Source organism: Bacillus rossius, chromosome 5 (genome assembly GCF_032445375.1).
Source record: "Bacillus rossius redtenbacheri isolate Brsri chromosome 5, Brsri_v3, whole genome shotgun sequence".
In the NCBI taxonomy this organism is placed as follows: domain Eukaryota; kingdom Metazoa; phylum Arthropoda; class Insecta; order Phasmatodea; family Bacillidae; genus Bacillus; species Bacillus rossius.
In genome coordinates, this window is record NC_086333.1 from 46,764,015 (window position 1) to 46,777,952 (window position 13,938).

The window sequence follows — 13,938 nt, forward strand, 5'->3', positions numbered from 1 at the left end:
TGCATCCTGGTGTGTTTTTTCAAAGGTTCGTTTAAAAAAGTAGGAGGTTACCGTGGATGGACTATACACACGTCCCCCTACGACCGTGAGCCAACGATGCCCAGCTAGGAGAGAAGTGAGCGAATCGGGTAGTGCCAAAATAACAAGGATAAAAATTGTTCTCGCTGAGAAATCAACCAATTGGGGAAAGTAAACATGGGTCGAGCCCACCTAATAACTTTGTATTCTATCCTGAGGCCAGAAGAATCCGCGAAATTTCCGGGTCTCTAAATATCACTATGTATTACCTAACCATTTGTGACGTAACCCCTTTCACGCAACAAGCACAGATGTCGGTCCTGATGAAGAGCCAGAGGAGAGGAGGATAGGAGGACTTTCCGGGTCTCTAAATATCACTAAGTGTTGACCATTTTTGACTTAACCCCCTTCACGCAACAAGCACAGATGTCGGTTCCTGATGAAGAGCCAGAGGAGAGGAGGAGAGGAGGACTTTCCGGGTCTCTAAATATCACTAAGTGTTGACCATTTTTGACTTAACCGCCTTCACGCAACAAGCACATATGTCGGTCCTCATGAAGAGCCAGAGGAGAGGAGGAGAGGAGGACTTTCCAGGTCTCTTAATATCACTAAGTGTTGACCATTTGTGACTTAACGCCCTTCGCGCAACAAGCACAGATGTCGGTCCTGATGAAGAGCCAGAGGAGAGGAGAGAGGAGGACTTTCCAGGTCTCTTAATATCACTAAGTGTTGACCATTTGTGACTTAACGCCCTTCGCGCAACAAGCACAGATGTCGGTCCTGATGAAGAGCCAGAGGAGAGAGGAGAGGAGGACTTTCCGGGTCTCTTAATATCACTAAGTGTTGACCATTTGTGACTTAACGCCCTTCGCGCAACAAGCACAGATGTCGGTCCTGATGAAGAGCCAGAGGAGAGGAGGACTTTCCAGGTCTATTAATATCACTAAGTGTTGACCATTTGTGACTTAACGCCCTTCGCGCAACAATCACAGATGTCGGTCCTCTTGAAGAGCCAGAGGAGAGGAGGAGAGGAGGACTTTCCAGGTCTCTTAATATCACTAAGTGTTGACCATTTGTGACTTAACGCCCTTCGCGCAACAAGCAGAGATGTCGGTCCTGATGAAGAGCCAGAGGAGAGGAGGAGAGGAGGACTTTACAGGTCTTCTAATACCACTAAGTGTTGACCATTTGTGACTTAACGCCCTTCGCGCAACAAGCACAGATGTCGGTCCTGATGAAGAGCCAGAGGAGAGAGGAGAGGAGGACTTTCCGGGTCTCTTAATATCACTAAGTGTTGACCATTTGTGACTCAACCCCCTTCGCGCAACAAGCACAGATGTCGGTCCTGATGAAGAGCCAGAGGAGAGGAGGAGAGGAGGACTTTCCAGGTCTATTAATATCACTAAGTGTTGACCATTTGTGACTTAACGCCCTTCGCGCAACAAGCACAGATGTCGGTCCTGATGAAGAGCCAGAGGAGAGAGGAGAGGAGGACTTTCCGGGTCTCTTAATATCACTAAGTGTTGACCATTTGTGACTTAACGCCCTTCGCGCAACAAGCACAGATGTCGGTCCTGATGAAGAGCCAGAGGAGAGGAGGACTTTCCAGGTCTATTAATATCACTAAGTGTTGACCATTTTTGACTTAACCCCCTTCACGCAACAAGCACAGATGTCGGTTCCTGATGAAGAGCCAGAGGAGAGGAGGAGAGGAGGACTTTCCGGGTCTCTAAATATCACTAAGTGTTGACCATTTTTGACTTAACCGCCTTCACTCAACAAGCACAGATGTCGGTCCTCATGAAGAGCCAGAGGAGAGGAGGAGAGGAGGACTTTCCAGGTCTCTTAATATCACTAAGTGTTGACCATTTGTGACTTAACGCCCTTCGCGCAACAAGCACAGATGTCGGTCCTGATGAAGAGCCAGAGGAGAGGAGGAGAGGAGGACTTTCCAGGTCTCTTAATATCACTAAGTGTTGACCATTTGTGACTTAACGCCCTTCGCGCAACAAGCACAGATGTCGGTCCTGATGAAGAGCCAGAGGAGAGGAGGAGAGGAGGACTTTCCAGGTCTATTAATATCACTAAGTGTTGACCATTTGTGACTTAACGCCCTTCGCGCAACAATCACATATGTCGGTCCTCATGAAGAGCCAGAGGAGAGGAGGAGAGGAGGACTTTCCAGGTCTCTTAATATCACTAAGTGTTGACCATTTGTGACTTAACGCCCTTCGCGCAACAAGCAGAGATGTCGGTCCTGATGAAGAGCCAGAGGAGAGGAGGAGAGGAGGACTTTACAGGTCTTCTAATACCACTAAGTGTTGACCATTTGTGACTTAACGCCCTTCGCGCAACAAGCACAGATGTCGGTCCTGATGAAGAGCCAGAGGAGAGGAGGAGAGGAGGACTTTCCAGGTCTCTAAATATCACTAAGTGTTGACCATTTGTGACTCAACCCCCTTCACGCAACAAGCACAGATGTCGGTCCTGATGAAGAGCCAGAGGAGAGGAGGAGAGGAGGACTTTCCGGGTCTCTAAATATCACCATGTATTACCTAACCATTTGTGACTTAACCCCCTTCACGCAACAAGCACAGATGTCGGTCCCTGATGAAGAGCCGGAGGACGGAGCCTCCGCGCACCTGAGCTTGTAGACGGCGCGGGCGCGCTGCTGCGCGAAGATGCGCGCCACGCGGTTGGTGCGCGTGACGGCGGCGGAGTAGCACAGCGCCGGGCTGAAGCCGACCAGGAAGCGCGCCAGGGCGCACGCGGCTCCCGATGGCCGCGCCGCGATGGCGAAGGTGGCGCAGAACGAGGCCAGGATGCCGCACAGCAGCAGGTAGCTGAGCTCGCGGCCCGACGCCTTGATGACGGGCGTCTCGGCGTGCGCGCGGTACACGCCAGCCACCAGCGCCGTCAGCACCACGCCTGCACGGGCGCAACACGCGGCTGACGCTCATTTCCGCACGCGTCAATTTTTAGAGTCCTTGAAATTTCGCGGATTCATTTAGTCGCAAGCTAGAACGCAAAACCTCCGCACTGTCGCGCTGTGCTCGTGATTGTATCACAGTTATCTGGACACGCCCCTCATACGACCGTGAGCCAACGATGTCCAGCTAGGAGAGAAGTGAGCCAATCAGGTAGTGCCAAATAACAAGGATCAAAATGTCCTCGCTAAGAAATCAACCAGTGGGAAAAGTAAACATGGGTCGAGCACACCTATAACTTTGAATGCTATCCTGAGGCCAGAGGAATCCGCGTAATTTCCGGGACTCTAATCATTTTATATTCTAGCTGAAGTTTCACTCAAGCATACTTTTTTTTTCCTTCCCAGTGTGCGTAGTTAATGCTGGAAAGCCATTGAGGGAACGGTTCGCAAATAACTTTTAACTATATCAGAGGTACATAGGCCTACCGGAAAAAACCCAATTTCGAACATCATTTTTGTAGTCTGTAATGTTACTCGCATATTTCTGTTCCAATTACAAAGAAATAAATTTACACTGCAGTTTGCATTCTAAAGTTGAAACACTTCTTAAAACACTGTTTAACACATATTCAATTCAACTACTCAAAGACGTAACACACAGTATATTACAAAGAAGCCATCTTGAATCAACATAATTTAAGCCATAACAATTTTATATCGCTTGAATTTCAAATATTTGCCTTCGGTGAAGCATAGTACCGACATCATTTCAGGGGATGTCTGCCGTAAATAATGTTTCCCTGTTACAAATTAGTTTATCCTGTGAAGTCATTGGTGTTTAGCATTAAAGCTCTCGTGATATTTTGGGCATCCTATTTCCTGGTTCTCGCATGAATATTGCACTGCGTGATTTAAGATATTTATTTAAAACAAAAAATTATTTTACTTTTTTTTTTTACTATCTGGTAAACAAGTAGGTACTGAAACAGTGGTTTACTGCAGGCCTAGACTCAACTTCCGGACATACACGCCAGTAATAAATAAGTATTGCATTTAAACGAAATGAAAAATTGAATTAACTTTATTTAATTGTTTTCAGCTTGTTCCATGATCTCAGCTGGTTTTAAATAAATACCGCCCACTTCTTAATTTTCATAATTGTGCACATTTACAGCTACAAGAGTTACCCTACAAAATGCAATTATAATTTTGTTGTAAACATATAGTCTACTCCAATAATACTCTTTTTCTGGCCGAATTACATGATACGTATTTTACTTTGACGAAGATAACGAGCGCATATATTTTATTATAAGGATATTCTATTTATACCACAAAGTAGAAAATTTTGATACTGAGCATTCAAATGTTAGCTTTGAGGAACTCACGTTGAAATACCGAGTCTTCAGTAACATCTGTGCATGAACATTTAGTTATCAGAGCACATGCGTGCGTGTTCAACGCACTTCTTCGTTGAATATTACAGAAGTTTTGATTGCGGTGGTACATCTTTAAAGAAGAATGCAGTTCCCAGTAATTTTGCTTCCACATCGCAGAATACTTCCTTAAACATCAAATTAACTATTTCTAGAACATAATAAACTTATAAATTAAAACACTAAAAAAAACGCAAAATTAAAAAAAATGTAAATATAAGTTTGAGTTATTTGTCCAACAACCAAATAATATACCTTAAATCTGTATAACTAAAGGCGTGGGGTGCTCTTTTCTTTATTAGTGATAGAAAATTTAAGACAAATTATATCCAGCACCCCATTACTAATTTTTAAATTCACTATTGTTATTAAGTTCATATAGTAATTTTCGTAATGACTATATCCTAAAGTTATCATATTGACTATATCCTAAAATTAGTGATAGAAAATATATTACACATCATATTGTAATTACTGAAAGAAATTTTAAGACAAATTATACTAAGCACTCCACGCTTTTAGGTATTCAGAGTTGTGGCGCATGATTAGGCTGTTGTACAAAAAAATTAAATTAGAATTTTATTTTTAGTTTTTTAACGATAAAAGCGGTTTTTTTTAATGTTTTAAGCTATAAGTATATTTTATTCTTTTAAGTCTCAAAATAAAATTTCACCATGTTTGATATAGTGGTCATTACCCATTTCTTTATTGTTTACCACATCGCATTAGCACTACAGCACTACCACAGAACTGCAGACATTATTTAATTAATAAAAAGTAAGGCGACAATGGTTTTAACTTGCCAGTTAAAAAATTATTAATGAAATAAAATAACAAACGTTTATGGTTTTGAAAAACTAATTTAAAGGAAGACTGATCTAAATTAGTGAGTTCTAGATAAAATGAAACTCTTGACCGTCTTTCAAGTACATTTCTAGAGGCTTGAAACTTGGCAGGGTTGTTCTTTATATTACATACACATTAACTGAGTACGGGGTTTTCCTACAATCAGCCTCCAAGGCGGGTTCCGGGATCGTTAAAATTTTAGGGCTTTAACCCCCCCCCCCCCCCCCCCGTTTTTTTCTTTTTTCCACCATAACCCGATCTATTGGATCGGAAACACTCAAAATCGAAAAGCATTGATTTTCAAACTTTTCGAAATTCAGGGTTATTATCCCCTCCCCACCCGACCTCGGAAAAACGGCCTGGCAGTGTTAATTTTGGAGAGTAGAGGATTTTTCCGTACAAATAGAGATAAAACTAAATATAGTGTTTCTTATTTCAATGTTTTGTTATAAATCTTAACCCCTTTTTTTAAAGGGGGGAACAAGGAACGTTACATGTAATCAAATATCCCAGTTTGGAATTGTTTATTTATGGAAAGCCTGTGATTCCCTGAATTACTTTAGTGTAAAATTTTGCGTGCACCTAAAAAAACTCACCATGGAAAAGGATAAAAAAAATCTGTATTTTGTAGTAACATATGGTTCTAAATGAACATATTCTATGAGGCTACATTCATTTGTGAGTAAGCAGAATAAACCTCTATAGAACTGAAGAAGCCAATAGCGACTATGATATGTGAGGTAAAATTACATTAAAACATGTGAAACAGGAGTTGCTTGGCTTCTGGGTCGTAGTCGCGTCGAAGGTGAAGATATCACCAACGTTTCGGTGGACGTTGCAGTCACCATCATCAAAGAGCAGTAACCTACTTGAGGTTATTTAAAGTTATCCTGCCTATTAACAATCTCGCCTGAGAGGGGGATGTTTCCCGATTTGCTGCAGCTGTGAGCCAATCAGAGTCTTCCTTTCTCCTGGTTGGCCTGTTGGTTTTCCCAATCGGAGCCGGGCTACTGTGATTGGCCAACCAGGAGAAAGAAGACACAAAACCCCTCGCACCGCAAGCCAGTGTGCATCCGAGGAGATCGGCGCTACCTATTTAGTCAATATGAAGCGACTATCATAAAGCTGAGTGACGCTGTCGTCCATCAACATTATTGGAAAATACATACTGCTACTTTTAGATGAATCGCACATTCAGAATTTTGTAACTGCATGACTCATGCGTGGATAAATTTGAATTACATTATTTAACAAAAAAATTACTAAAAAAAACTGCAAAATCTACGATGACTTATTTCCGCTTTACATCTCATTACTAGAGACCGGAAAAATTCGCGTATTAATTTCACGATATGCTAGAATCCAAACAACTGTACCTACCTTTATATTGATTCTGCGATTGGCTTACATTTTATCTGAAGGACTTTGAGCGAATGGAAAACCTTCAACCAAAAAAGTATCGAACCGCAAGCGTCCCAGTTAACAGGTGTCACGAGCCAATAGCCAACGAGCAGGTGGTATTTGCCTGAGTGTGTAGAGGGTTGTGGAGTCTATCCTAGAGGTCATCGAAAGCGCGAATTTTTCCGGTCTCTACTCATTACTAGAGACCCGGAAAATTCGCGGGTTCAATGACCTCCAGAATAGACTCCAATATCCTCTACACACTCGGGCAAATGCCAACTGTTCATTGGCTGTTGACTTGTGAGTCGTCCCGACTGGGTGGCCTGTGATTCGACACTTCTATGAATGAGGGTCTCTAATTGGCCGTAAGTCCTCCAGATTAGCAGTGAACCAATGACAGAAGCAGCACTAAGGTATAATTATTTTAATTTTAGCATAACACGAAATGAACCCGCGAATTTTCCGGGTCTCTACTCATTACTGTATATTATTCTATAATGATTCGTTGGTTTGAAATGCTCATGAAAGCAGTGTCCACACACGTGCTCACCCGCCCCGGCCAGGCACAGCGCGGCGAGCGCCCAGGGACTGCCGCCGTCCACGAACTGCTCCGGGATGTCCACGCAGTGCGAGCGGTCGCCGCCGGGCCGCGTGCCCAGCGGACACGTGTCGCAGGTGTAGTCGTCGCTGCGGAACTCGAACTCCCCGCAGCGCCGGCACGTCCAGCAGCACCGCTCCTCCACCTGCGACACGCAGTCACTCTCCTCCAGTTGCTCCGGTCGGCGACATTCCTGCATCACTGCAGCAACTCTCCTCCAGTTGACAACATTCTCACAATACAACCGCGACCTCCAGCATCTGTCCTGTTGAGGAAATTCTCACACTACCCGTACAACCTGCACCATTTCTCTCCTTCAGTTGATTATTACTGTTTCCGAATGGTAAGGTTACTTCGATTTCAGGGCTGCTCACAAGGTAAATCTAGCCGTGGAATAAAACCCGAATTCTTTCGACATTAACACAACCTGGTGTATACCTACGGCAATAAACTATTTACAATTAAAAAATTTTCACTTTCTTTATTTCGGGCATTTTTTTTGATTTTCACATTTTTTAGTTAACCCTTTCAGTCATACTTCGTCATTTCCTAAGAAATAATTTAATTTTTTTTTGTTATTTTTACCAAACTTATTTGATATTTAGTGTAGTAATAATGTTAAGCTCTAATTATTATAAAACATATAAATATATAATTGGTATACTATAACATAACCTAATATAACATTTTTTGTTGTAGTCCTAAATAATAATGTTGACTAGAATGTAGGCTACACCATGCCCACAAATTAAAAAGTTTAATTAATTCATGTATCATTAAGATATTAATAATCTATATCTAAATGATAAATGAATGATAAACTTCAGTTGACGATTTCCTTGAAAGGGTTAAAAAATTCGATAGGCATAGATAGACATAAACGAGATTGGACAGCAGTTGGCTCGTTAAGCAACAGACCGTTTATTTTTCACTAAACGTTAGCGCCACAAAGCCCTCACAAGCCATGAAGATTAATGAAAGAACGCCAGTCACTCGTCCTTTCACGAAAGGTTTCATCGGCAACTCTATAAGGATCGTTTCAACTTTTTGCAAGTTCGACAAAAATGACTGAAATCCTTTAAGGCGCACTTGATAAGGATCCTTTAGGCTAAACGGTCATCTACGGAGCTATTCGGAAACAGTTTTTGGGCCCATATTGTACAATACACCTAATAACAATCTTAATATAAAATAACTTAATAAAATCTAGAACAAAATAAAAATGTTTATATATAATTTGTTGGGAAAAATAATAACCAAAATAAAAAAAAAATAATTTAAATTATAAAGTAATTTTATAAAACTAATGAAAACAGTACATCATCCATTGTATTTCCAACTTTAATTTTGTTGCCATTTGTAAATAAAATTAACTGGGTTTTCAATCGTAATATCTTAATAATATCTTTCAATAATTTTATCTATGAGATCAATTTTTAGATCTTAATTTTCAAGAGACAAAAAGAAATAGAATATACTATCCATAATTTGAAAATAAGAAGCATTTGTAAATTTCATTAATTTCTAAATCATTTAGTTTTTAAAACTGATAATAGTTTTATTTTACTTTTCGAATAGCCATAATACTGAAAACCATTATTACAATATTTTAAAAATAATAGAGATTAAGAAAATATAGTCACTTTTAATAAATTTATTTTTATGAATGGATAAGTAAATAATATAGAAGTGTACAAAATTTGATGAAGCCAAATTGATAGCTTATCTGATAGTAAAGAAGCAAAATATAAACATATTAATAAATAAAAAATACTTTAAATAATTATAAGAGAACTATCGAGAAATTAATATAGTAAAACACTCTACACAAAATAATATGAAAATTAAATCAATTTAAAATAAAGACAAATTTTATTTAAAAAATACTTTACAGATGGCAGAATAAATGTAAGTTAAGACTTTCAAATCATTTAAATCTAAATCACATTATTAAACTAAAAAAATAAATTTTTGAAAAAATAAACACTGCAAAAAAAAACAATAATTAAAGTAATTAAAAACATGAAAATGTAATTCACACCTATGTTAAACGAAAACAAGAGTTTAAAGAGATTAGTAATGTTAAAAGTGTGGTATTATTATAAACATAGCATAAATTTAATATTATAAATCAAAATTGTCGTCATATACACTAACACACAAGTCTTAAAATTCATATCAATACAGAAAATTTGGTTTATTTTTAGATTTAATTTCAGAAATTTTTTTTATGATAACACTAGATGATATTCCGAAATTTGAAAAAAAAAAGTTGATGCTTTATAAACATACATATATAGTCTTATATTACATTGAATATAAACCTTTAATCATTATTAATAGTTAAAAATATAAAATTATGAACATTAAACATTTCAATAACTATAAAAGACTAGGATTTAATGGATTAATGGATTTCATACGACTAATATCACATAAAAATAATCAAAAGAAGATTACAAAATTAATCTTTGTAAAAGAAATAAAAGTTTTTAATAAAAAAATTAAATATTAAATTATCATGACAAATAAGTTAGATCAATAAAGGAACGAAGATAGGTACGCTAAAAATAAATAGGTAGTAACCTTTATAAGAATTAAAAAATATATTTATTCAATAAGAAACTGGTTCTTTATAATCAGCATTACAATATTTTGCATAACAATTATAGCTAACAGGATCATGATTTTTAATTTTATTATATATGATTTTTTTGTATGATTTTTCTCTGGATTTGGTTTACAAGTAACCATAGACAGTACATACCTCCAGTACTTTTATCTGGTTGTCGGCACAGGGCTGGTTACATGTAAATATGGGAAGAGTTCCGTTATTTTGATGCACGACCGATTCTTCATTTATAATCAACACTGGATCACTGCTACCAGTTTCTACAAAAAAATAAAATATATAGTATTTAGAGTTACATAGTGAAGGTAAAATAAAACATAATTAGTAACTGAAATTTTTTGTGGAAGTGTGAACTAATTTGCACTGGCTATGAAAGTTATCTTGTGTCTTGCTATATAAATCCAGACATTGTCTTATGGTGGACATTAGCTATCTAGCTATAGAAGATTCTTAATACTTGATGATAGCACCGTTGCTAATGCTGTGGAATGCGAACTGCAACAAAACGTTAGTTTTTTAGCTATATTTATAAACGATTTTGCTTAAGCGCATGCGCAGAACAAAAACAGCTGCGAGGGACAAAAAACCTTAATAAAGAAAAAACAATAATAATTGCTATCTTGTACTGTACAAATAGTTTATTGGTCTTCGTAAGCAAGATATTGTATAATTAAAAGGTTTACTAACGCACTTTAACTTAATCGTTCCGTCCTTTACGTCACAATTCTGAACTTAAATTTAGGATGATAAAAACACAAGCATCACATGCATAAAGCGAAAATTACGTTTATTGCTAGCATTTAATTGTAAATTATGAATAATTTTGACAAAACCAACACAGTTAGAGAAACGCCTGATTGGATTCTTGCTCTTTGTAAATAATCTGAAATGCCTGTAAGATTTTTAGTGTCTATATTTAGAATTTTACAGCATTCTACAAATTATTTAGCTTCTATTGAGCATTTTGAACTATTGCTGGTTTTACATAACTTTATTCAAAAAACTAAAAATGACGTAATTTTTTGTATGCGTATTTTCACAAGACTAATTTAAAAACGTTTAAAACCCATGTTTTTAATTTGATGATCTTAACTAACACGAGCATAGGCCTGTTTAAAATAAAAATCACCACGATAATTTTTTGTCACAATATTGTGATACTATTCTGCATGAAAAAAAAATTGGTTTAGGACAGAATAAGGTCAACTATAAATAAATATTGTCACAATCTGCGAAAAAGTACAATTTGAATGAACTGTCAGGGCTACATGAAATCTTTCAAAATTGACTAAAGTGATATAATAACCATTTATATATTTTCTTTTAGCTCAATTAACTTACATTGAATTCAGAGTGTCCATATAAGAATGTCTCAGTTTCAATGGTATATTACAATAGTTTAATGTAGACTATTTACAACAAATCATACATCAAATGTTCAAATTGTCTACTTTTAGTTAAACGGCACACATCCAACCTAGGTCCAATCTTCCCACACTTTGGTTAATAAGTCCGGAGTAATGGAAGCAATAGGCTCTTCAATTCTGTGTCTCAACTCTGACAAATCATTAAGTAGCGACGGAACGTAGACACTATATTTCATAAAAACTGAAAGGAAAAAAAAATCGCATGGCTTTATGTCAGGTGAACCTGGAGGCCAGCAAAAAAAAAATAGTTCTGTCGTCTCGAATTGCCTATACCATCGGCGGATGTTTTTGCCACATGGGGGATCACAATTAAACTTGAAACGAAACGCACGTTGAACTGAAATCACAGATTCATTCTTAGCAAATTGCAGAACACAAAATGCTTTACACTCAGGAGTCGCAATTTTGCGTAGGTGGCGCTGCAAGCGAGAAAAGAAAACAACAAAGTAATACTCGCGCATGCACTTGTCTAAAACTGTTAAAGTTACTCTTTAATTGTGACCTTACACTGAGTTACTATTAAAATTTATAACTGGGACATTATTTTATGGATATACTGTATAATAGATTCAAAAATGTATGACGAATTATGTGTGAAATTTTGCATATGCTTCTAATTACCGCTTAGAGAACGGACATCAATTCTTTTTAAGACTTGATCTAACCAATAATGTTGAAACATTTATTTTAACTAATTTTTTTAGAGATAGTTGTGCTTTTTTAGTTTTACTATAGGGCTGTTGCAATAATAGTTGGGAAATGTTGAAACCATGTATGTAGGACTAGGTGTAATCTGGTTAGTTAAAGTCCACGATCAATTTGTGATGTTAAGGGGCCTCCCTAGTAAAAATGTTTAGCGCGTGGGGCCACTGGCCACGTGCTACAGCCAGTGGTTGGGCGGGGCGATATACCTGAGCCTGTCGCCTGCGCCGCGTTGGAGGGGGGAGAGGGCGTTTCAGCGAGGGGGGCGGAATAATGGGAGGGTTGTCATTGTGTGGAGTCCATTTACTACTTATACCTGCGTTATCTGCGAACAAGATCGTGGCAAGAAAGGTGACTGTTTTTCCCTTTCGCTACATTCAACCAAAATGATAATGTTCTCGCATTGCCTTGCTTGCTTTCTGACAGTGTTTATTAACTTGAAACATTAAATTAGTGTTGCGATCCAGTCCATATCCATGAAATGCAAATAATCGTCAATTCTGTTTAAAACATTTATTTTTATTTTTTAATTACGTTCTACATAATTAAGAGATTTACATACATTACAAAAAATTCTGTCACCAAAAATTGATGCGTTAGCTTGTGTTTTCAGAAAAAAAATTGTAAAAATTATTAAAATTAAAAAAATTTCCAACATTATACTTTAGAACTGACATTTGTGTGATGAATGGTTTTGCACGAACATTATGCTTTCATTCATAAAAGTCTTTCGCACCGCGACGAGAAATCACGTCCTACTAATAGATTGAGTAATAAAACTGGGAATAAAATGATGAAAATAATATTAAATATTTATACTCTTAGACACAAATCAACTTTTGAAATCGCAATAACGACAAACAAATTTTTAACTTACTTCCTGAAGAAAAAGTGCATGTCAAACTCACTTTAAAATTCTGTAGAGAAAAAAATGTCAGGAACAAACAAGTGTTCCCACCAACGACACATCGTCAACTTTGTATTCTAGGGTTCACGTCGTATTTAGTTACACTAAATATTACAGCATATTATTATTTTCTGGCACTTATTACATGTTAAGCATTTTATTTTTTTTAATATTTTTTTAATGACTTTAACGTTGCATAATATGATGAATAAATATACACGAATTAACTGGAATCCCGTTCCGAGTTACATACAGACTGTTTACGAGCAGTGCAAATTTCTTAGCTGTTGCAACAGCGGCCTACAGGTGGATTCAGACTGCAGGCTTAGTCAGTCATGCTGAATCCACCTGAGTTCAGATTTTATCGAAGACAAGTGCGGATGGTATGTAAGAACTCAGTGTGCACTGACTGTTGTGCTCAAGGTGTCAGTGAAAAGTATAGCTGGAATCACGGGCGAAAATCTGTAGGATTCCCATGAGGCCCGCGCGATAACGTGAAGATTTTGCAAATGCAAGCGGGCCCCCTACGATGGGCTTTTTTATTTCAGGGAGGTTCGGGCCACCCTGAGATTCTCCCCTCCTCCCGGAATCTACGCATGCAGCTGGAATTAATTTTTAGCCAAGTACGTCATTTGGTGCTGTATTTAGGCTGTCAAAGAAGATACCAAATATGGCTGCTTTGATAATTGACGATAACTCCTTTTTATTGTGAAATAGTACCCATCTACAACGAAATCCCTAAATATATCACTACTACTGTTGGGGATTTTCTATACAAACTATCAAAATAATTTTGGTTTCGTCACTGTCACTAACTGTTATTGTATTATACAAAAACATGTATGTTTTGTGTATTAATTTACGGTATTCATCTCTGTCCAAAAAATCTTTTTCGATAATAAAGTGTAAGCAAGGTAGAATATAAGGCTAATTTTAAAATAAAAATTGAATAAAGTATTTTTTGCTTGCAGTAGTTCAAATTTTTGAATTAATTTATTTGTTTGTTAAAAAAACCCTTCTAAAATCAAAGAAACTACCTACT

The 13,938-nt window shown here is 37.4% G+C and overlaps 1 protein-coding gene across 1 annotated transcript in view; it reads right to left on the minus strand.

Annotated features, from left to right (window-relative positions):
* The window catches only part of LOC134531771 (metabotropic glutamate receptor 3-like), a 100,730-nt gene that overhangs the window by 24,525 nt on the left and 62,267 nt on the right, over positions 1 to 13,938 (minus strand). The window contains exons 11-13 of the mRNA XM_063367663.1: positions 9,996 to 10,120; positions 7,181 to 7,373; positions 2,661 to 2,946 (exon numbers count right to left, since the gene is read on the minus strand). Coding sequence (XP_063223733.1) covers positions 2,661 to 2,946; positions 7,181 to 7,373; positions 9,996 to 10,120 — 604 coding nt within the window. The remainder of the gene's footprint in view (positions 1 to 2,660; positions 2,947 to 7,180; positions 7,374 to 9,995; positions 10,121 to 13,938) is intronic.